Source organism: Lipomyces tetrasporus (genome assembly GCF_029532465.1).
Source record: "Lipomyces tetrasporus strain NRRL Y-64009 chromosome Unknown POJ06scaffold_1, whole genome shotgun sequence".
Taxonomy (NCBI): Eukaryota; Fungi; Ascomycota; class Lipomycetes; order Lipomycetales; family Lipomycetaceae; genus Lipomyces; species Lipomyces tetrasporus.
Genome location: NW_026611596.1, coordinates 413,914 through 433,855, shown reverse-complemented (window position 1 = coordinate 433,855; position 19,942 = coordinate 413,914). Strand labels below are relative to the sequence as shown.

The 19,942-nt window shown below is 48.5% G+C and overlaps 10 protein-coding genes across 10 annotated transcripts; 8 read left to right on the top strand and 2 right to left on the bottom strand.

The window, feature by feature from the left end:
- Positions 1–409: 409 nt before the first annotated feature.
- On the top strand, positions 410–1,657 carry POJ06DRAFT_298043 (uncharacterized protein; the record flags this gene model as incomplete). The annotated part of the gene is made up of 5 exons (XM_056190637.1): positions 410–531; positions 559–708; positions 762–852; positions 906–1,388; positions 1,409–1,657. 5 exons carry the CDS (start codon positions 410–412, stop codon positions 1,655–1,657), a joined length of 1,095 nt encoding a protein of 364 aa, XP_056046999.1.
- Positions 1,632–3,704, bottom strand: POJ06DRAFT_3326 (uncharacterized protein). The gene is made up of 2 exons (XM_056190884.1): positions 3,223–3,704; positions 1,632–3,172 (listed from the first exon to the last, which is right to left on the bottom strand). The coding sequence occupies exons 1-2, from the start codon at positions 3,500–3,502 to the stop codon at positions 1,989–1,991; spliced, it is 1,464 nt and encodes a 487-aa protein (XP_056046998.1). The 5' UTR covers positions 3,503–3,704; the 3' UTR covers positions 1,632–1,988.
- Positions 3,705–4,251: 547 nt separating this feature from the next.
- POJ06DRAFT_3297 (uncharacterized protein) lies at positions 4,252–6,013 on the top strand. Its single transcript, XM_056190878.1, has 5 exons — position 4,252; positions 4,321–4,447; positions 4,535–4,598; positions 4,648–4,698; positions 4,755–6,013. The coding sequence occupies exons 2-5, from the start codon at positions 4,403–4,405 to the stop codon at positions 5,774–5,776; spliced, it is 1,182 nt and encodes a 393-aa protein (XP_056046997.1). The 5' UTR covers position 4,252; positions 4,321–4,402; the 3' UTR covers positions 5,777–6,013.
- Positions 6,014–6,478: 465 nt separating this feature from the next.
- POJ06DRAFT_3284 (uncharacterized protein) lies at positions 6,479–7,181 on the top strand. The gene is made up of 2 exons (XM_056190874.1): positions 6,479–6,582; positions 6,638–7,181. The coding sequence occupies exon 2, from the start codon at positions 6,689–6,691 to the stop codon at positions 7,046–7,048; it is 360 nt and encodes a 119-aa protein (XP_056046996.1). The 5' UTR covers positions 6,479–6,582; positions 6,638–6,688; the 3' UTR covers positions 7,049–7,181.
- On the bottom strand, positions 7,182–8,410 carry POJ06DRAFT_3281 (uncharacterized protein). The gene is made up of 3 exons (XM_056190871.1): positions 8,130–8,410; positions 7,972–8,071; positions 7,182–7,916 (listed from the first exon to the last, which is right to left on the bottom strand). Exons 1-3 carry the CDS (start codon positions 8,130–8,132, stop codon positions 7,315–7,317), a joined length of 705 nt encoding a protein of 234 aa, XP_056046995.1. The 5' UTR covers positions 8,133–8,410; the 3' UTR covers positions 7,182–7,314.
- A 79-nt stretch (positions 8,411–8,489) lies between these two features.
- POJ06DRAFT_242206 (uncharacterized protein) lies at positions 8,490–9,814 on the top strand. Its single transcript, XM_056186202.1, has 3 exons — positions 8,490–8,717; positions 8,772–9,086; positions 9,140–9,814. Exons 1-3 carry the CDS (start codon positions 8,643–8,645, stop codon positions 9,761–9,763), a joined length of 1,014 nt encoding a protein of 337 aa, XP_056046994.1. The 5' UTR covers positions 8,490–8,642; the 3' UTR covers positions 9,764–9,814.
- Positions 9,815–9,894: 80 nt separating this feature from the next.
- On the top strand, positions 9,895–11,131 carry POJ06DRAFT_3119 (thiamine pyrophosphokinase). The gene is made up of 3 exons (XM_056190854.1): positions 9,895–10,184; positions 10,244–10,320; positions 10,373–11,131. The coding sequence occupies exons 1-3, from the start codon at positions 10,025–10,027 to the stop codon at positions 10,928–10,930; spliced, it is 795 nt and encodes a 264-aa protein (XP_056046993.1). The 5' UTR covers positions 9,895–10,024; the 3' UTR covers positions 10,931–11,131.
- Position 11,132: 1 nt separating this feature from the next.
- POJ06DRAFT_3120 (uncharacterized protein) lies at positions 11,133–11,902 on the top strand. Its single transcript, XM_056190855.1, has 2 exons — positions 11,133–11,564; positions 11,617–11,902. The coding sequence occupies exons 1-2, from the start codon at positions 11,256–11,258 to the stop codon at positions 11,779–11,781; spliced, it is 474 nt and encodes a 157-aa protein (XP_056046992.1). The 5' UTR covers positions 11,133–11,255; the 3' UTR covers positions 11,782–11,902.
- Positions 11,903–13,227: 1,325 nt separating this feature from the next.
- POJ06DRAFT_279306 (uncharacterized protein) lies at positions 13,228–14,080 on the top strand (the record flags this gene model as incomplete). The annotated part of the gene is made up of 3 exons (XM_056189800.1): positions 13,228–13,399; positions 13,453–13,887; positions 13,929–14,080. 3 exons carry the CDS (start codon positions 13,228–13,230, stop codon positions 14,078–14,080), a joined length of 759 nt encoding a protein of 252 aa, XP_056046991.1.
- A 4,873-nt stretch (positions 14,081–18,953) lies between these two features.
- Positions 18,954–19,942, top strand: POJ06DRAFT_242186 (uncharacterized protein). The gene has a single exon (XM_056186201.1). The coding sequence runs from the start codon at positions 19,025–19,027 to the stop codon at positions 19,817–19,819; it is 795 nt and encodes a 264-aa protein (XP_056046990.1). The 5' UTR covers positions 18,954–19,024; the 3' UTR covers positions 19,820–19,942.

The following is a 19,942-nucleotide window of genomic DNA, read 5'->3' as shown; positions in this document are numbered from 1 at the left end:
AATCCTAACCCTGACTCTTCCTCCCAATCTACACATTCTCGACATGGCCAGTTGAAAACATCGATCACCTAGGTAATATCAGTACGACAGATCTTCTGTGTCGCCGAATTAACAAACCGAACATCTAATGGACGCTTGAAGCTCCGGGATCATGACGTCACAACTGACCTGTCCGTGCGGCTCAGCTGCGGTCACACACTGTTCCATCAGTAGAGCACTTTACATCACGCAAAAAGTATCAGTACTCCCCAGTCTGGATTCAAATCGCCCATGACAACGGATTGCTGTTCGTCACTGATTCTCGCAACTAGTATCATTCAGACTGTCAGTGTTCTCAACATTCGCATTCTGTACCAGTCTGTCATTCTTCTGATCATCTGTCGGCGCCATCTGTCTGAAAACTTTAACAATGAGTGTGATTGGCGATCTTGACAATACTGAATCCGCTGCGCGTGGCCTGGCCCTGCGCAATCTGCAAAAAAGACAAGTTCGATATCCAGTCAGCCTGCAAGCAAGAGAAGTCAGAGAACTGTGCGCAAATCGGTATTAACTACGAAGAGTAGTCGTTCACCAGCGTGGCCCCATGGAGCAGTTCAATTTGATGGATGTTGTCAGACGTCCGCTTTCGCCGGACGCGAAAATAGAAGTCCCGGCAAGTTGGGATGAATATGAATATGCGCAAGAGCTCCTTGACACTGACGGAAACAAGTATGTATTTTAACAAGATCGCCTACACAGCTTCTGCTGATGCATGCTCTTAGGTTCCCTCGACTATGCTATGACAGCACACGGCAAATTGCCATCGTCGTCGCCGCTCCCACCCCACTTCATGGAGATATGGTAGGCGAGTTAGTAGGTAGTCTTGCAAATTCTTGTAATGAGATTTTGCTTCGCGGAGGGATCAGTGCAGATATCCGCGTCGTGTATCTCAAACGACCGATATTACAAAGCATCGTCGAGCTGGACGCGGGCTCACAATCAGGGAATGGGATGGCGGCCTTCGTTACATGGTCAATGATGACGAAGAAAAGAAACTTATGGTTGCATTTGAAGTTGGCGTGTCGCAGTCCTATAGAAGTCTACAAGAAGCTATCTCATGGTGTGTATGCGCATTGCATTGCCGTCTGGCCATTGCTATGTGTCTTGATGAAGGGCCCCGTGGTGCAAAGTCAGATGGTCAGTATTATGCGAATGAAGAAGAAGCAGCGGCGGCCATCCTGCAAGCCACAAATGAGCTCCGTCTTCAGCTGCGTCAGAACCCGTTTGGACCGTTAGTGCGAAACGGGGTTACCTGGTTTGGTACACTGGAGAAGGTTGTCATTGAGACTTTTCGCTGCGAAAATGCGAACTGTCCTCCAGGAACATTACTTTGTCCTACGCGGTCCTTTGTAAGTGACAAACTCTGCAGACCGAGGGTTCCACTTCTAATGTCATGCAGGTAGTCATAAGAGACGGACAATCCGGTGCAGAAGATATTCCGCCAAATCTCGGGGAGGTCGTCCTCGGAGACTGCGTACCAAGTCATGTTCTGAGTGGCGATGAAATTCTAGCCACGCCCATAGACTTCTTTCAAAAAAGTTGGATTGAGGCAAAGATCCGCTCCGCGATCTTGGAGACCGCCGTCGAGCGTATCGAGAACAAATGTTTTATCTTATAGTCCACTGGATGCCAACCCTGATTTTTTTCCGTTTTAATACCCTTATCTGTCCAAAGTGTGCTTTATCAAACCGATAGTATAGATTCATTCTCTTGTTGTGCAAGGCTGTTATAGAGCTTTCCGAATGATGAGCCATTTGCAATGTATTATAGCTGTGATATATTTTCGATGCTTTGAAGGCTAAATCTAATCATCCGATCTGTTCACTAGCAGCAAGACTGGATCACATTAAGCCTCATTGGCTGACGGGGCGACATGCCGCAGTAGCCTGGCGTGCTGTCTCTTCTTACAATAGCACTATTCGATAACATGTACGACTTCAGCGGACTGGTTACAACCAAGAAAACTCCTCGCCTTCTCTGCATCGACTATAGGTTCCATGTCCATCTCGCGTATAAGACCACTTCTGTCCATGCCGACTTCTATCTCGTTGTCGCTCCTTCAGATATTGCTTATATCGCGTAGCAACCTCCGCACTATCTAAGTTACGAATGTCTCGTATACCAAGCGACAGCGTCGACTCCCTCCCAGGCTGCGGATGATAATGCGGTGTTGGTAGGCGTGGACGGAGGAAAGACTCGAACTTGCTGTACTCTCTCGTGGACATCTCCCGGTGAGCCATTGGAGACGTGCCATATCTAGACTTAGGAAGCTCGGTAGTACATGCAGTATTGGCCCATTTTCGGCTCTTCTTGACACTGGAAGACGACGAGGTTGACGGTGCCATCTCGCCGTTTTTCACCAACTCTCTGGATGACTTACGCTTGATTATCATTGCAGACACGGCCTCGTGGAAGGAAAACTTCTTGCGTATCATTGGACTCTTGTTTTCTTGCACATCGATTCGAACCGACTTGGTACCAGACCCAGCTGACTCTTGGGACTTCGCTGAGACGCGGCGCTTGAAGTAGTGGAATGAATCCTTGGATTGGTTTGGAGTCATAGACGCAGGCTCGATGTCATAAGCCTGCATCCACACTTCCTTAAATCGCGACTGATCCGGAGGAATTCCGTTGAATTCCTTATCATGAATGCTGTCAGCATAGATAGATGACGTTTCGGAGCATTGCCGAATCGTGTATGACTTCTGGGTTCCATCCGAGGTGATTTCTTTAAGAATCTCATCAGGATCTGCTATGCCGTTCAGGTTCCGCTCAACCTCTACTGAGCCCGAAGTCGGCGATAGGAGCATGATGTTCAGACCATTAAGATGTCCCGGAACTATCGGAATTGCCTTCGGTATTGCCCGCGGCAATATGTCCGTGCAGTAGGAAGTCCCAGCGCTACGACTGCTGATAGTGTAATCGCGATTCGACATCCTTTGATTGGCATTACCGGGTCGCTGTGGACCACGGATAGACTTTGACAGAGCTAGATCATGTTGGACTGATGGCAGTCTCGCAGGAACGTGTCTTACTGTCGGTCTTTTCGGTCGGTTCAGAATTTCTCGCGAGGAATCACGCAGACCGCGTGGTAGTATAGCATGTGAAATTTCCCGCGCCCGATGGCCTAGTCCTGTTCCTAAGTCAGCAATGCCGTCCAGTTACGTAATTAGCAACCCTTACTCGTTATATCATGTGTATCCACACGTTCAAATGCGTCCTTCCCGGTCGTTGAAGTCTGGTCCCAATCTCCCGCGGCAGTCTGTCGTTCCGGACTGCACGGAGGTGTAGGCAGAGAAAGGATATACTTCATAATGCGATCCCTTTTCCGTCGTTCCATCTCGAGCTCTTCGCCATCCTGCACATAATCGACATCATTCTCGTCCTCGTTCTCCACGACTTCCATGGGCTCCGCGTCCTGGTTCTGAAAGACAGCCCAAGATCCAGTCGCTCGCATAGCCATTGCCGTATCGTATGTACAGCTCAATTAAGCATACAATGATTAAAAATCAACGAAGAAAAAAAATCCGAGATGTTCAAGCAAAGGAGTGCGAGGAAGATTTCGTGGCGAGCGGAAATAATATGAAATTGCGCAGCAGCGTCTGCCAGTGTCGACCTGTCATGCAAAATTATCGACCAGATAAGCACCCCGCCACGTCTAACCTGTCATAACCAAGATTCTTCTCCGGTGGATAGAAATTGACGCAAACCCTGCGCTGTGGATTGGCTTGCCCAGCCGCCTTGCCAGTTCCAGGTCTGCAAGACCACACCGGCCAGCTGTCATCGCTGTCATCCGGCCTCCAAGTCCGTCACGAAACGAAATATCTCCTTAACGCATTTTCCATAGAAATGTGTAAATTAGTTATATTTACAAATCCAGTAGTACTTTAATTACAAAGTAGGAAGTAATGCTGCTCTTGAACTGAGAGGCGGGTTCAGGACCCTGGGGAATCATGAGATCTAGGGGGGGCTGGGCGCCTCAGTCATTCCGGGTGGCCCCTGCTGCGGCTCATATCACTGCTTGATGCCCAACTCCGTATTAGGCAATAAGGCTGGGCTCATCGGCTTTATTCAGTTTCTGCTCTTCAGTCTCGATGAGTCTTTACGAATCTCCGGTAAGATCACCTGACAAACCAATTATGGTACTGGCAAGTGACAACCTTTCCATCGAACCGTGTTCAAGCGCTAGGCGAACCGTTAGGATCTTGACTGGGTTAGGGCAATGCGGAGGCAAAAAACTTGAAGATGAATCTAGAGAAAGTAACTTACAGGAAGATCTAGACTAAGATTTGGCAGAGTAAATTCGAATACGATGGCACACACAATTCGGACTTAGTGCTTAACGGAGAGTTTGCAAATCATCATGCCGCCATTAAATTATTCCGGGAAGTTGGTTCTCGCGCCTATGGTACGTATTGTTAATAAATGGTTAATCCGGGGAGACTGTCGATTTCACAGCAAAGGATACGTGTGCATTTCTAACGGTGTTGTGCAGGTGCGGACTGGTGAACTGCCGCTGCGACTGAGCGCCTTACGATATGGAGCGGATTTAGTGTGGTGTAAGTAAATTTGGCTCTGTTTGCTGTCCAGCTATTAAAGCTTGTCCAGCTCCGGAGATTGTCGACAAGAAGATCATAGGTTGCAAGCGAATTGCGAATGGTAGATATCTTGTTTAATATCGGTAGCGTGTGAAATCCTGTCTAAAATATGTTTAGAGAAGATCAACTGCATCGACTTCGTCCTTCCAGACAAAGACAACAATGTCGTCTTCCGCACTCACAGAGACCTTGAGCGCAACAAAATTGTATTTCAACTAGGGACCGCATCTCCAGAACTAGCAGTTCAAGCTGCTACCGTCGTTGCCGCAGACGTGGCCGGCATCGACGTGAACTCCGGCTGTCCGAAGCATTTTTCGATTCACTCTGGCATGGGCGCAGCGTTGCTACGGACACCAGATAAGCTCGTCGCAATTCTGGAAGCACTGGTCAAGGAGGTCGGCAAGAAATTTGACATTGGCATCAGCGTCAAAATACGAATTTTGGATACTCCGGAGGAGACGCTTGTGCTCGTGAAGCGACTTGTCAAAACAGGTATTTCTGCGCTGACGGTGCATTGTCGGAAAATCCCAATGAGACCACGGGAACGTGCCGTGCGGGATGGGTATCTTGCTGGTATTGCCAGCATATGTCGAGAATCGGGCGTTACTTGCATTGCCAACGGCGATGTGTACTGCAGAGGCGATTTGGATATGCTGAAGATTGCGTATGGCGTCGACAGCGCGATGATCGCGACCTCGGCTGAGGCAAATGTATCGTGCTTCAGTGCCGATGCCAAGAACGCCGTTCGGCCATGGCGAGAGGTCGCGGAGGAGATTTTCAACACCGCGATTGAGGTCGATAACCACACCACGAACACGAAGTATGTTCTGGGGAGAATTATTCCTGGAAAGGACGCCATGTACCGAGGTATCATGCAATCGCATTCACACGACGAGATGAAACGAGTGTTTCACGGTTTACCGCCACGGGAGACAGAACTAGTGAAGGCTCAAAAACCTGCGAAGGCGAGCAGTAGCCATGGTCAGAGCCTGACGTTAGAACTTTTAAGCAACCCGAAGAGAAAATTAGGGATCAGCGAGATGGAGGAGCTGAAGTTGGAAACTGATCACCAGCGCCAGAAGTTTGACGTTAATGCCCCACTATGCGATGGTCCATCTGCCCTACGAACAGTTGGCTAAGGCCGGATACAAACTTCATATCACGGGACGATGGTGGATAGCAGAGTGGAATAGATATATCTGATGCTCGAATTTTTTCATGGCAATTATTGTGTTTGATTGCTTTGTTTGTTTTGGGGTTGTACATTTAGCTTCTCATCCGCACAATGGAAATGATTGCATTGGTATGGCACTATATAGTTTTCCGACGCGTCCTAGCAATGGTAGGATAACTGAGTGGAATAGAAGTTTCTCCTACCGACGCATTGCTCATACAACCAGGGATTCGAGTGTTGTCTAGATACTTGCAATCTGAAAGGACAGAATTGCTCATGCTAAAATATAATGTAAAGTCAAATATAATTACATCATACGAATCAGTGAGACCTTGTCAACAAGAGTCTCCCTTGTCTCGTTGACCATGAAACCCTGAAACGCATCGTGACGTTTGATAGGTGTGTCGACGCCATACTTTATGTATTATTCGAAAGCGGGATGAGCCGGAGCCTGAAGAGAGTGCGTGAAAGACTAAGAGGTATTGACGCAATGGGCCCAAGGTTTGTGGTTGGTGAGAATGTAAGATGGTTGTCCCTTACAGTAATCAAGCCCAATAAACCGACAGATACGCTACTATCCGATGTCAATGGCTAGCGCGGATGTCGCGTGAGAACTCAGTCGGTGATTCGGACAAGGGGCCTCAGATCGACAATGCAATGCAGCCACATTGTGGGGTGAGTTCGGATGCGGCGCACCACTGCAGCTAAATGTCAAGTATCCCCAGGATCGATGCTTTCACCGCATGAGTGTCAACTCTCCCTAATTGCACGGTATGTCAGTCTCTTTGATGAATACGTCACGTCTTCTATGCTAATTGACGAACAGATCTTTGGCCTGCAATCCCCGCATTAGAAGGCAATTAACACTCCAGACTCCATGTCCGACAAGTCAGCCTCAAAATTGGACGACAGCACATTGTCGCTTCACGAGCACGACGACGCAAAGATTCTAGACGACTCCTTCAGCACCATGTTTTCATCGTCATCGTCGTCGTCGACGACATCTACGGTTGTTCCGGCTGACAAAGCGACCATACTGTCGTCTATTGCTGACGTCTTGAATCGCATGGAGTCGAAGCCGCTCATGGACCAGCGGTACCAGCCGTCGGCCGAGAAAATCGACACGTTCAACAACCTTGCGCTGATTGCAAAGATCGAGAGAGCACTCGGTCGACGACTTTCGTCTCAGGACTTTGTGCCTAACGGATCGTCGTCAGCGATCGGAGCTGGTAAATAACTGTAATCATTATTGCGCATTCTCCATGTCGATTTAAATGAACTTTAGAATCTTATATGAGCACATAGGAATTGGTTTGGTTATTCGCTTGGTAGTGTGTTACGGTGTAGAGTTGGGCAGTTGCATTGCTGTGATCTAATGGATATAAGTTTGCTTCCGTGGTCTGTTTTATTAGATGCGATAGTTTGCATAGCCGTCAACAACACGGCTCGGTTGTTGCCGCACAAGTACTCATGACACAGTGTTATTAGGCCGTGCATTACAATCTACCTTAACCACCGTAATATAAAATAGAACGACAACAAGCAAATAGCGACTCCAGCCCAAAACACTACTTTATCTTGCCGTGCTCTCCGTTCAATATACTTGATCGTGTCACTCGATATGCCCAATGTATTTGCCGCACTGTACAATTTCCGCTGGGTCGATTTCAAGACATTTCGCTGCTCAACCAAGTCGCCCAACACGGCGCGCCCTCGCTCAAGGAACTCGTCCAATTGATCTCCTGTCCGCTGGAAGAATTCACGGGGTATTGCTGCGGCCGGTATACTGTCGCTAATCTGGACACCACCGCTGCCGCCGACGGAGGAGCCGTTGCTTGTCAACCCGGTCGCGTAAGGATTATCCGGCGTGGCAGAATGATGCGGTCTCCTGCCCAACAGCTCGGCGCGGTTCAAGTTATTCTGCGCCTCCTCGCGCTCTTTCTTGAGCTTCTCGAACAACGTCCGGGCCTCGCCCGCTTCTGTGCGAAAATTGCGGATCCTCGCGAACGCCTTGTCTTGCTTTGCGGGCACGAGCTCGCGGCGAGCCATAGCGTCGTATTCATCGATTGTGCGTTGCAGGGTTGCCAAGGTCGCTGATATCTGGCCTGCAAAATAAAAATTAGCAACAATATCGACCGGTTTGTCTCATAATAGATGCACCTTGCAATGCCAAACTGGCGGTTGACGGTGACGCGGAAAAGGCGTCGAGGTCCTTTTTCAGGGATTGCGACTGCTTCAGGGCGTGATTGAATAACGAGTTCTGCGGATCCGTTAGCGGCGTTCACATGTGGCCGCAAGACAAACATGTCTGAACACACCATTGTAGCAGTAAATTCAATTCTATGCGGTTCCAATCGAGTGCAAACAGTGACAAGAAAAGTGGATTAACAAATAGTGCGCAGCTTCTGTAGGATAATGGAGACTATGGTAATCGACGTGCCGGTTGGTGTTCGCTTTCAATGACGTAAACCAGGTCGGGTTTATACTATGCCATATATCGTCCACCTAACACCAGCACTATGCCTGTTGTAATTCAATTAATCAATGTCGTCGCTGCAACGCTGTCTTGTTCGCAATATGACTGCTGAGGATTTACCCTTCTCGCTTTATGACATCTGGCCATTTCAAGACGTCTCCCTCAGTATCGTCAGTCAGCCGCCTGGCGTCGACACCAATCCCTCATGGCTTACGATGTCAAAAATTGCGAACCCTTACCCACTGACCTGCGATAAGGTTTCGAGTGGGGAATGGGTATGCATTGATTCTTCCTTTGTTCTTCCTCGGACGAATTTGCCTGTCAATTCATTCTGTGAACGCACTCACGAATAGTCATGTCACTATTGTCGCAATCGTTCCCCCCTAGTCCTACTTACACCGAGAAGGACATTCCAGACTTGTCTGGCAAGGTGCGTGTATGCATGAACTCTTGACTGGACCGATGCTAACCATCTCGACCACAGGTCTACCTAGTTACGGGCGGTTACTCCGGCGTCGGTCTCGAGGTGAGCCGTGTCCTGTACCACAAGGGCGGGCGTGTAATCATTGTCGGGCGATCTCAGGAGTCGTACGACACAGCCGTTTATGACATCAAAGCGAATCCGGGCGAGACGCCGGAGTCGAAGCCAGGGTCGCTTGAGTTTGTCAAGATCGATCTTGTCGACTTGACGACTATAAAGCCGGCGATTGATGACCTGTTGACGAGGATTGATAGGCTGGACGTTGTGTGGTACAATGCTGGTGTGATGGTGCCGCCTGTCGGCAGCACGACAAAGCAGGTATGTGGGAACAGGACGAGATTGGGGAACAATAAGTGACAAACTGTATATAGGGGTACGAGCTGCAATGGGGCACAAATGTTGTCGCCCACTTTGCCATTCACGCGCTGCTGACTCCGATACTGACGTCGACAGCGGCATCGTCGTCGTCGGCCGCCGGCAGCGTTCGGGCAATCTGGGTATCGTCGATCCTGCACACGCGCAGTCCAAAGCCGTACGGCATCAACTTTGACGACATCAACTACACCAAAACAAAGGCGTCGCCGTGGTTAACATACGCCCAGTCCAAGGCCGGCGCGGTCGTCCTGGCTGACGAATACGCCAAACGGTCTGTCGCTGACGCGGGGGTCGGTGACGACGGGACCAAGAAAAACCACGTTATGAGTATATCGCTAAACCCTGGCAACCTGAAAACAAACTTGCAGAGGCACAATACTTCATGGATGCGGACTTTTATGTACGATTTGATTTTGTATCCGCAGCGGATGGGCGGTCTGACCGAGTTATATGCCGGGTTGGCGCCAGACACGGGTGTGGAGGAGTTTAATGGCGGGTATGTGATTCCTTTTGGACGCAAGGACGAGATTGTGGCGCATGTTAAGAAGGGATTGGTTGAAGCTGGCACGGGCAAGAAATTGTGGGAGATGTTGGAGGACGAGGTTAAGCCTTATATTTAGCGGCAAGTTGGCCGAAAGTTTTGAGTCAGCAATAAATGGTTATTCTATCGTGAGCCTGTCTATGGAAGGCGAATAGCAGCTACTATTGGAAATATCCAGTACTGAAGCAAAAAAAAAAAAAATATGTAGAGCGTAGAATCAAGGGCAACTCTCGCCCGATAACGTATCAGTGCGGCTGAGTGGGCATGCGCAATTCAAAACCACATCTACCTTGCTATCAACGACAACATTATTTTCGCTCAGACGCCAAACAGGATCACAATGCCACTTACAGAAGAAGATATTGCGTCAGCGACGTATATTGATCGCGCATCGATTCTGCTACCGCCGGGAGAGAACGGCGACGTCAAGCCGTTCGCAGTGATCGTGCTGAACCAGCCGATCACGGATTTAGACATGCTCGACCGCATATGGAGCAACGGTCAGTTTTTGCATACTATTTAAGAGATGCGAGTCCCTGTACTTAACGTCTGATATTAGCTGCCGTGAAGATATGTGCGGATGGCGGTACGAATAGACTGTATGCAGCCCTGGACGAGTCCACGCGTCCGAAATACGTACGTCAATTCCCTAAACCACCCCGGACGAAGGTCGCTAATTTCGTTCTAGAAACCGGACTTTATCACCGGCGATCTCGACTCACTCAAGCCGGATATTCGAGCCTATTACGAGGGAGAATTGGGAGTGCCCGTGTATCACTCTCCGGACCAGGATTCGACGGATTTCGGCAAATGCTTGCTCAAGCTCGGCGACCTCTATCCTGGCGAGCGGTTCCCAGTCGTGGCACTCGGGGGCACGGGCGGCCGTGTTGACCAGGAGTTCCATTCGATCCACACGCTCTTTGTTCACGAGCGAGTGGCCAAGGCAGACGACACGGCCGACAAGAAGCAGCGGGAAATCACGCTCCTGTCGGACGACTCGCTGACATTTCTGGTCGGACCGGGCACGCAGAAGATAGCCACGCCGCGGAGCGTGCTTGGGCCTACGTGTGGGATTATTCCTGTGTCCGGGCCGACAGTGATATCGACGGCCGGGTTTACATGGGATATTGAAGACTGGCCGACGAGTTTCGGGACGCAGGTGAGCACGAGCAATGCTATGGAGGCAGACGAAGTTGTGATTAAGAGCGACCAGACGGTGTTGTTTACATTAGAGATTAGACGATGATTGTGATTATTTATCATAGTAGTGGGTGCTTAGACAAGTTGCGTACGTAGAAATAGAGAAATGCGGGAGGCGCAGTGCAGTCAATAATTTTGCCTTGGGTTTGGTGCCGTGTGGCCGCGTCACGAATGTTTAGAACGCGTGGCCTGTCATTTTTATGTTGCTAGTTAGTTAGTTACCGAGCGCGGCACAAAAAGTGGGCCGACTGCGCCTACGCAACTTGCATCCGAACTAATCATCAGCCGCGGCTCGCAAATATGATCTGGCCACCCATAAAATACAAACACAACGCGGCGCTCATTATTCAATACTATTAAATACCACCATCATGGCCTCTTCTCTGTCGCTTGCACTCGACACGTCTGATCACTCTACCACTCCGCAACAAGAACAAATGGCCGCCGCAACTGTAACTTTGTCCCCATCGCCCGTCCTGTCCGCGTCTCCGTCATCACCTTACTCCTTCGCGCCCGCGCTCTCGCTTGCTGACGACGTCGCTGCTCTGGCCTCAGAATACTCTCCCATGCTGCTCGACGTCGCCCCGGTGCCGTCCACGTGCAAAGTCTCGACTGAGGTCGACATCCGGACCAAGGAGCACACTCAAGTCCGACTCTCTGTCTCTGCTCGCGGCTGGACTGTATGTTCCATTATTATTCCACAGACCTTATGCTTTACTGACATCGACACAGGTCGAGCGGATAGAATCAGACGATCCAGCAGTCAGACTGCAATACCACGACCTCATCGGCGCAACCTTTGAAGATCCAGAAGCAGTTCTGCTTCGAGTATCGCCCGCGTTCGCGCGTGAGTGGCAGTCACGATTAGTCGAGCAGCTCGAAATGCTTGCCTCATAGTCTGCCGTTCCGTCTACGATTCGTGTATTCTTGTACATATTGGTTTGGTCATGGCGTTAACCGGGGGTATTTTGTATTTTTCAGGAAACATTTTGCTTTTGTACCATCGACTACGTTCGAATCGAGTGGCATGTATCATCATCCGCTACAATCATGATAATAAATCTAACCGACTATTCATTCACCACAAATGCTGTAGATCCTTCTCGGCCATTCCATTCCACACTGGCCACACTGGCTGATGAGGCGCTGGTTACGCAGGGGACCTCAAACTCAGTCCCTGGATCTGCAGATCATGCCACGTTTAACCAACTGCCTAGCAATTGCTAAACTTGGTCCTACCAAACTTTTATCCCTCCCACTGAGAAATATTAATTGTCACGAGGAAAGTTTCCAAATGACTAGTGGAAAACAATATTTTTTGTGGCATCAACCCAACAAAATGAACATATCAAACACCAAAGTCGGCTCAGCAACCACGTTTTACTGTAGTCAGAATATGCTTTTGCGCTAGTCCAGTAGCCCAAACCTTAGCAAAGACTCGCGATCCGGCTCGCGCTGGGCTGATCTGAAGATCGGGCCGGGCGCGGACCGGCGCTGGCAAAAACCGTTTCCAACGTCGGGTGGTTACCGATTTCAACTACCACCCGGCTCCGCCGTTTGGTTGATTGCTTTCGCAGAAAACAAAATGGCCCCGCTCGGTTAAGGGCCATCGATACATCATACATGTTAAAAATTTGATTCGGTTTGCGACAATGTTATGTTTCCTCTGTGTAAGTTCTTATTTCAGTCGAGATTTACGTTGTATAATTGTATTATTTTCTCGCAATATAAAACGAGGCGCTGGCAAGCCATTCCAACTGCCAGGACGTTCATAACTATACCGACATTATCCAGGACATTCTAGTCTGATGGGGAAGCGCTGCAATTAAAATCAACTGACGGGCAACTCAAAATGTCTTCTTCTTTAAGATCCTCCGGCGAAAACTCATTCTGTCTGCAAAAAATCTCCGATTCTTGGTGGAGAGGGCGGCAATTCGGTATTCCAGGGGAACGAAACTTTCCGTGGTGCTCTTCATAGCCTTGTCGTAGCAGCAGTGATAAAAGATGACCGTACGCCACGAAATAATAAACATACGTCTCGTGGTTCTGACAAATTGTCCCTAGTTGAGATGAGAGTCAACACTGCCACATTCACCAAACGTGATGACCCCGATTGATGCGGCTGTACCCTTGCAAATGACATGTCCGCAAGCTCAACACCATACTAACTGATGGCAACATTATTATTGTTATTATTCGCATTATCTTCTCGTCGTTCACTACCGGGTATATAAATTAATGTCATTATCGTCACTGAAATTGAAATCATGACCGGCACCAGAGCTATAGGTCGAAATGTCCATATTTAATCTCTTTTCAGAGCCTGATAAGCCGCTCGGTGGAATGAGATTGAATCCGTCTGTAACTGAGAAAACTTTTCTCTATATGCTCGACATCCTCATTGTTGCGTCTGGGCGGTATAGAGTGAAATTGCGCAGCACTGGAGTGGACCTGATGCCAACCGATGATGCTCTCAAGCCAGGCCATTATGACATAAGACCTTATTCTCGCAGAGGTAGTATATGTTTTTATAAATCCTTGTACGTGCAGCTACTGAGGTTTACACAGACACGATATCCATCACAGACGAACCGTGCATTACCCGAATACTTTCAAGAACTATCACTTGCAGAGATGATCGTTTCCGAACCCGGGTCCGTGAAAGAGATGGCAAGTGCGTGATAACTGGCGTTCTCAACCGTGAGGTCGATGCGAACGATTGGGGGGGGGGTTTTGAAGCATCCCACATCTTCCCACTCTCCGGTGAAGAATATTGGGTGCAGAACGGATTTTCTCGGTGGATTACGGGAAAACATGATACGGGAATAAATTCATGTCAGAATGGACTGCTTATGACGTCCAGTATCCATCAGAGATTTGACGGTTTTGATTGCTCCATCAACCCAGATGAGGGCTATAAGATAACTTGTTTCGATAAAGATTCTTCCAGGATAGACGGGAGGATACTTGACCCTATTTGTCGAAATCCCAACGGCGGCGATGGTGTAAGAGATGAACTCGATTGCGGTGGCACTTTCGTCAAGCAGTACTGGTCAATATGAGGGGAGCAGGCGAACCGAGCTTTGAGATGGACTTCCCACCTGGATCTGATATGATGGGGGAGATCCTCAGTGGACCAGAAGCAGACAAAAGGATGGAAGCAGAGCTTTTCTCATGGTTGAATGGGGTCGCGTAGGGAAGCAAACGCTTAATTAGACATGCGCAAATGAGTTACGGAGCCATGCTGGGCCTTATATTAAGCACTATTGTTTACGTCTGTACCCACGCGTTAGGAATGACTTCCGTCACATCCTCGAGGAAATCGGGCTTTGACAAAATTATCGATGAGTGTTGGGACGAGCGTCACACCAGGCCATATATTAAGATATATGGGAATGTGCGACGCAGCAACTGAATGTAAATACAAGTAATTAAGAATACATTTATTATAATTCCCTACACAATTATTTACTCTGCCACAAGGCCCTTGAATCCCTTGAAATTCCTAGACGGTCAACCGGGGGCCCTTCAATCCTCTCCATCTGCAAATCGAACAAGATCCTTCAGTCTTTGAACTTCATGGAAGTGTTTAGAATACTTTATTGTATTATGATTATAACTCAGGCATCTATCTAGGCGCACTTTGTATACCCTGGCCCAGCTCCCAGCCTACGTTGATCCAAAGTTCGTCAACCTCCCATACTCGCTGGAGGTAGTCGGCATTTTTGGACGGGATTGCTTCTTCGCGGAGCACAAGCCAACGACACAAATACAACATTGCGAAACCAAGACACAAAAAGCAAGAAACCATGCAACCCAACACGCAGAGAACCACGGCAAATCACGCCGCCCCAGCTTTTCCGGCACTTCATCTATCAACTGATTAGCCAAATGATGTTCATAGTGGACAGAAATCTATAGCATCTTACTATTCACAAGGACCGATGCGACAAAGACACAGTCAAGCGTCGACTTGAGGCGGGCGAAGGTCTCCCGCGATGCGCGACAGAGAAACACTTTGTCACAAGGCAAGGCTGGGTGGACGCGTCAAAGCAAGGCAAGACATGATCCTATTTCGTTGCCTGGCAGCGAGGGCAAGCCCCTCCTTATATATTCTGCCGGGTCACTCTCCATATTCCGGTGGAATTGTCTTCGTAAGTTGGACGAACTCACTCAGAATCATATCTGTGGGCCCTCCGGCCGACGAGATGGAATGAATGGCGACGTGGATGGAAGAAGAATGAACTACTGTGAAAGGGCTGGAGCATCACAGACTAATTCCTGTGTCTCCGAGGGAATTAGAAGATCTTATAGACTTTTCTAGTACGGCCAGCAAGTGCGCATACCCCAGAGTGGAGAAAATGCTGAAGAGGTAACCCCTGCATTTAGTGCTAAACGTACGCTGAGCAGCTTTCAGTCTGTCAGGACCCTAGTGGTGGCGGTCACTATACTATGCGCAGTGGGCCATAATCAATTCTAAGATTGATTATCGTGGTCTTTTGGCCAAGTTGGTACCGCCCCAGCGCGAGGCCCTAAGATTCGTAGGAACTCACCCACTAGATCCTTACACAGTCAGACTAAGCCGGATCGATTCCCCGCTGCTGCTGCCGATACACGGTTGATCATTTTTCAACAAACGAGATCTTGAACAATACGTTTGTCTCCTTGCTAGAAGGTGTTAAATTTTGTAGAGTTCTCGACGATCGATGCTTCAGAGACAAAACCAGAGGGCGCGCACTGCCAGTGATTATGTAGACGGCATCCGGAGCTGTAGTGGCTTCAACCGTTGCAATCCACCGAAGAGCCTCTCAACATTGACGGATAAGTTTTCAGCATTCTTTAGTGCGAGCGCTGCCTGACGAAACCGTTGTATGAAACTCACGCAATCCGTCCGCGAGCGAACTGTACTACGGTTGGCCGCATGCGGCGCGCAGCTGGACTCACCCGTGCCTGGACGAACTACAGCGCCGCCATAGCCACAATCAAGCACGGCTAAGGCATAGAGATTTTGGGTAGAATCATCCGTAGACGGTAGGATAGGGTCGTGGACCATGCTCCAAACCATCTTCTGACTTCCGTTCTCCGAAATAAGCTGTAATCTGTTTGATTCGATGTCAATGATGCCATGACCAATATAGACGATGATCAGTAGGGATCTGGCGCGCCCAAGCCGCCTAACCTTAACCATGATCCGTTCGTGGACATTAAATCCAGCAAATCTGGAAGTCGATAGCAAAGTCCTCAACAACATCGATCCCAAACACGTCCTTCATACAATTGGAAAACGTGTTAACATCTTAATCAGCACCAGTGGCATCATCCTCAAATCTAAAACTAAGGACTTTAGCTTGCACCGCGCGCTTCGACTACTCTTGGAGCTTTGCACGAAACTCCTGAATGGGAATGGTGGCTGAGGTTGGGCAATTGACATTAGTTTGGTCAGTGCTGCGATTTGGCAGTATTGTTTCAAGGACGAGTGGTATGAAAGACACAGGAAGTAACGACAGAATCGCAAGTTTTAAAGGTGCGGCCGCGCGTGGGATCGGCGAATATAATTGTGGCTTACTTATTAGCCGGGGGTTGGGTGGTTTCTTTGAGAGAAGGTTAGGAGGAAGATGCGGTTAGGGTAGACAATGTGCCTTTGTTCGGTGAATGAACAGCGCCGGCGAGGAAAAAAGATCTCATCTGACCCGCGCGCTCTTTGTCTCCGTTTGCTTTTTATCCCTAACTCTGACCTTGCACAATCAACATAGCAATGCCAGTCGCATGCGCTGTTCTGCCCAATCCATGCGCATTCTGCTGGAGTGGGAGGTGGCTCTTGTCCCGAATCACTTCTCCAGAGCTCCGTATTACCTCCAAGCTTCAGAAGCACCAAAGAAATCCAGTCAAATACCCCAGTGTACGGCGTGTGAGTATAATATCCATATTTCTTTAATTGTTTCGCAATATTTATACCGCTCCATCGAACAACTCCATCGCCAGTCATTGCCTCCTTCTAGTCTGAGTACCTGATTGAATACGGACGCTTGAACTCAAGAACTGCAAATACTACGCCGTCGCACTGCTAGTTCATATTCAGACGGCTGTACGCTGCTCCTGAGACCCAGCTTACTTCTGACTTACGACGTATATTTGACAGCGGGTATATGCTCTGGAGATTCATGTTGACAGGATGTACAAGGTACACAAGAGCCGCCCGTATTACATCGGCTTCTAGATTCAGATCATAGGTCCAATAAATTTCTATAGGAAGAAAAGTCACAGAAGGGGATATCTGAGCGAGATAGGTATACGTCCCATGCGGTTAGGTTTCCTAAGGAACCGAACAACCTGTTTGTGATGACAGAATAACTAGCGCCTGCCGTCGTAGCAGCGGGAATTCGAATGGAGTACCACGACATTGGAAATTGAGTACTTGCCGAGCAGCATCCATAATGCAGCGTGCCATACACAGAGGAAGTCAATGAGTCAGGATTCACGTTGGCTTCGTTGAAGATTCACTTTGACACACAAACAATCGGGGTGGTTTGAACGCGGCTTCTTCAAAATGAGAGGACTGGGCATGACTAAAATTGACCTCTATTTTGGCTCTAACGTCTAATGTTAAGGGGTCTTGCATTGCTCCAATAACCCTAACCCAATATATATTCTTGCAGGGTGGGAAGGATCAGCGCATGACGGCTACGTTCTTCGAGATGCTCAATACAGACATGGCTTTCAGACTCCGAAGGCAAGTGGTGGCTTGGAGATGCTGGATACTCGACTTCAGAGACAGTATTAACGCCATATCGGTCCGCAGATATCATCTAAAAGAACAATATAAAGCCCAGCAGAAACCACAGAATGCGTCGGCGGGATGGTGAGCGTGCCGACGAATTGCTCGAATCCGAGCCTGAGAGAGATGGGAAGGAAGATATAAACCCCGTAACGCCTACTTCTTCCAATACCGAAGGCTCTTCAAAAGCAATGGACAGGTTCAGGGACGAGTTAGCAGACAGGATGTGGAGTGATTACCAGAGGTATTTACGCAATTACGGAGTTTGAAACAATATATTATAAGAATTGGAGTTCATCAATTCAAGTCAACCTATTCGTTAGCTATCTAGTTGCATCTCCTCGCGCTGATGCGGCGGAAATATCTCTGTACCGACAGCTACCTCGAGCCACCGATCTCTCTTCTCATCGGCTCTAAGCCTCGTAAATATACGCGCTTTGCTCTCAGATTGGAGGACATTAACTGCATCAACAAAAGCACCCGTATCTAGCCTATTCTCATAGTCTCTATATAGGATCTCAATTGCTGTTTCCTGTATTGTTTTTTGATCCCGCTTTGCCTCGCGAGAGCGTAATTCGTCGGCCACGCTCGTAATAGCCTGTCCGATATCAAACTTCGGCTTTTTACGAGTCCTCTTCGTATCATCCTCATTGTCAGACTCGTTGCGATCGCTGAATTCTTACGTAATCGTTTCAAAATCTTTGATAACTTAACGTGAGTTAACATTTCTTTACAGCATAAATCGCTGTTTTCCAGTCGAGGACCCGAGTATACGCTTCTATAAATCGCCATGCGTATCGAGCAACTTTCTAATCTTGTCCATCATTACTTTCATCATCCGCTAATCTCTTTCCATTATTTGTGATACTGCGTGTCGACGAAAAATATGTGGTGAGAGGCTTTACACCTGGAATCGGCTCTTGTTTTTTAGGACTATGCCTCCTCCAGTTGCTCGTTCTTGAACCGCCAGAACGCTTTGCGGGGCCCTTCAACTTCTTCCCCCTTCTTTATCATGCTAAGGTGTTCGTAGTTTGCACCATCTCGGAATCGAATGCATATTCTTCTACTTGGACATCACTATCAATATCTTCGAAGAAGTTTTATTAATTCTAACATTTTAAAGACCGTGATGTATTTTATTTGGTGATTTATTATGATTTGCTGTAGTTGATGTCTTTTTTGTGAAGTGGTCGGTACGAGGGCTCAAAAATTCAGCGACTAAACGAAAGGCAGAAGGCCGCCATGGGCAAAACCCTAACCTTATGTGTGGGATCAATGTTTACATGCTGCGCTATAGTTTATCATTCAAGGGAACGCGGACTGTTGTCGAACAAATCCACATGCCTTCTCGATTTGGCGACAGCAATGGCAGAGATTGAATTGCCAGTTTCGCCGCTTCTTAACACCACTCTCACAATCCACAAAAGCACGCCAGTTGTCGGAGCGCTTCCGTTGTCCGACAGTTCCTCATGCAGCAAGTACCTCGTGTCTCTACGCCGACGAATCGCACCATTTCTAGAACTTTTGCCCAATGCGTCAATAACTGGAACCGCAGGATCATGGACTACACGAGTAAGCCATGGCTTACAGGACGAGAACTCCGTGGCGATTCACTCAATCACACTGCCCTCGTGCAAGTTTATAATTCTTGTCCGGCTTCACGCGAGAACCGAACGCGAACGTCAATTGGTTGTATTCACACGTGCACAGCGACAGCTGCATGACGTGTTCATCAAATGGCTGGAGATGTATTTTGATATCATGGTACGACCCCTGAGGTTATCTACGCAGTTCCTACTGAGGTTCCTTGAGGATTACGTGCTCTCGTGTCATCGAAATGAGGAAAAAACTGGCGTTGAACTTGACTTTACTACAGGGATAGTCCAGGTTAGAAGGATCACGATGGCGTCAGAACCCGATGACGTGGCAAAATTCGCCAGGAGTGGAGAAGGCGTCATGGCAAGGATGATGGATCATTTCGAGAATAGTACCGGTCTGAAGTTCAAAGAGATTGATATCGGTAGGGCGGCGTGCAGTGGAGGCGTTATCGGGGCTGATGGCCGGATAAAGTACATAGTCAGGGCGGATATAAGCGATTGGCGGAGGGAGTTTGTTGAAGCACGGGTAGGCGAAATCGCCGGCTTGGTATGGAGGGACTGAAATATGAATGTAATATAGATCTTATTGTACTTTTAGAATACGGAGTTTGGTTCGAATTGGCGATGAGAATTTGTAACAATATCTATGGCATTGAGAGCATAATTTAGGTGGAATGGAGCCGCC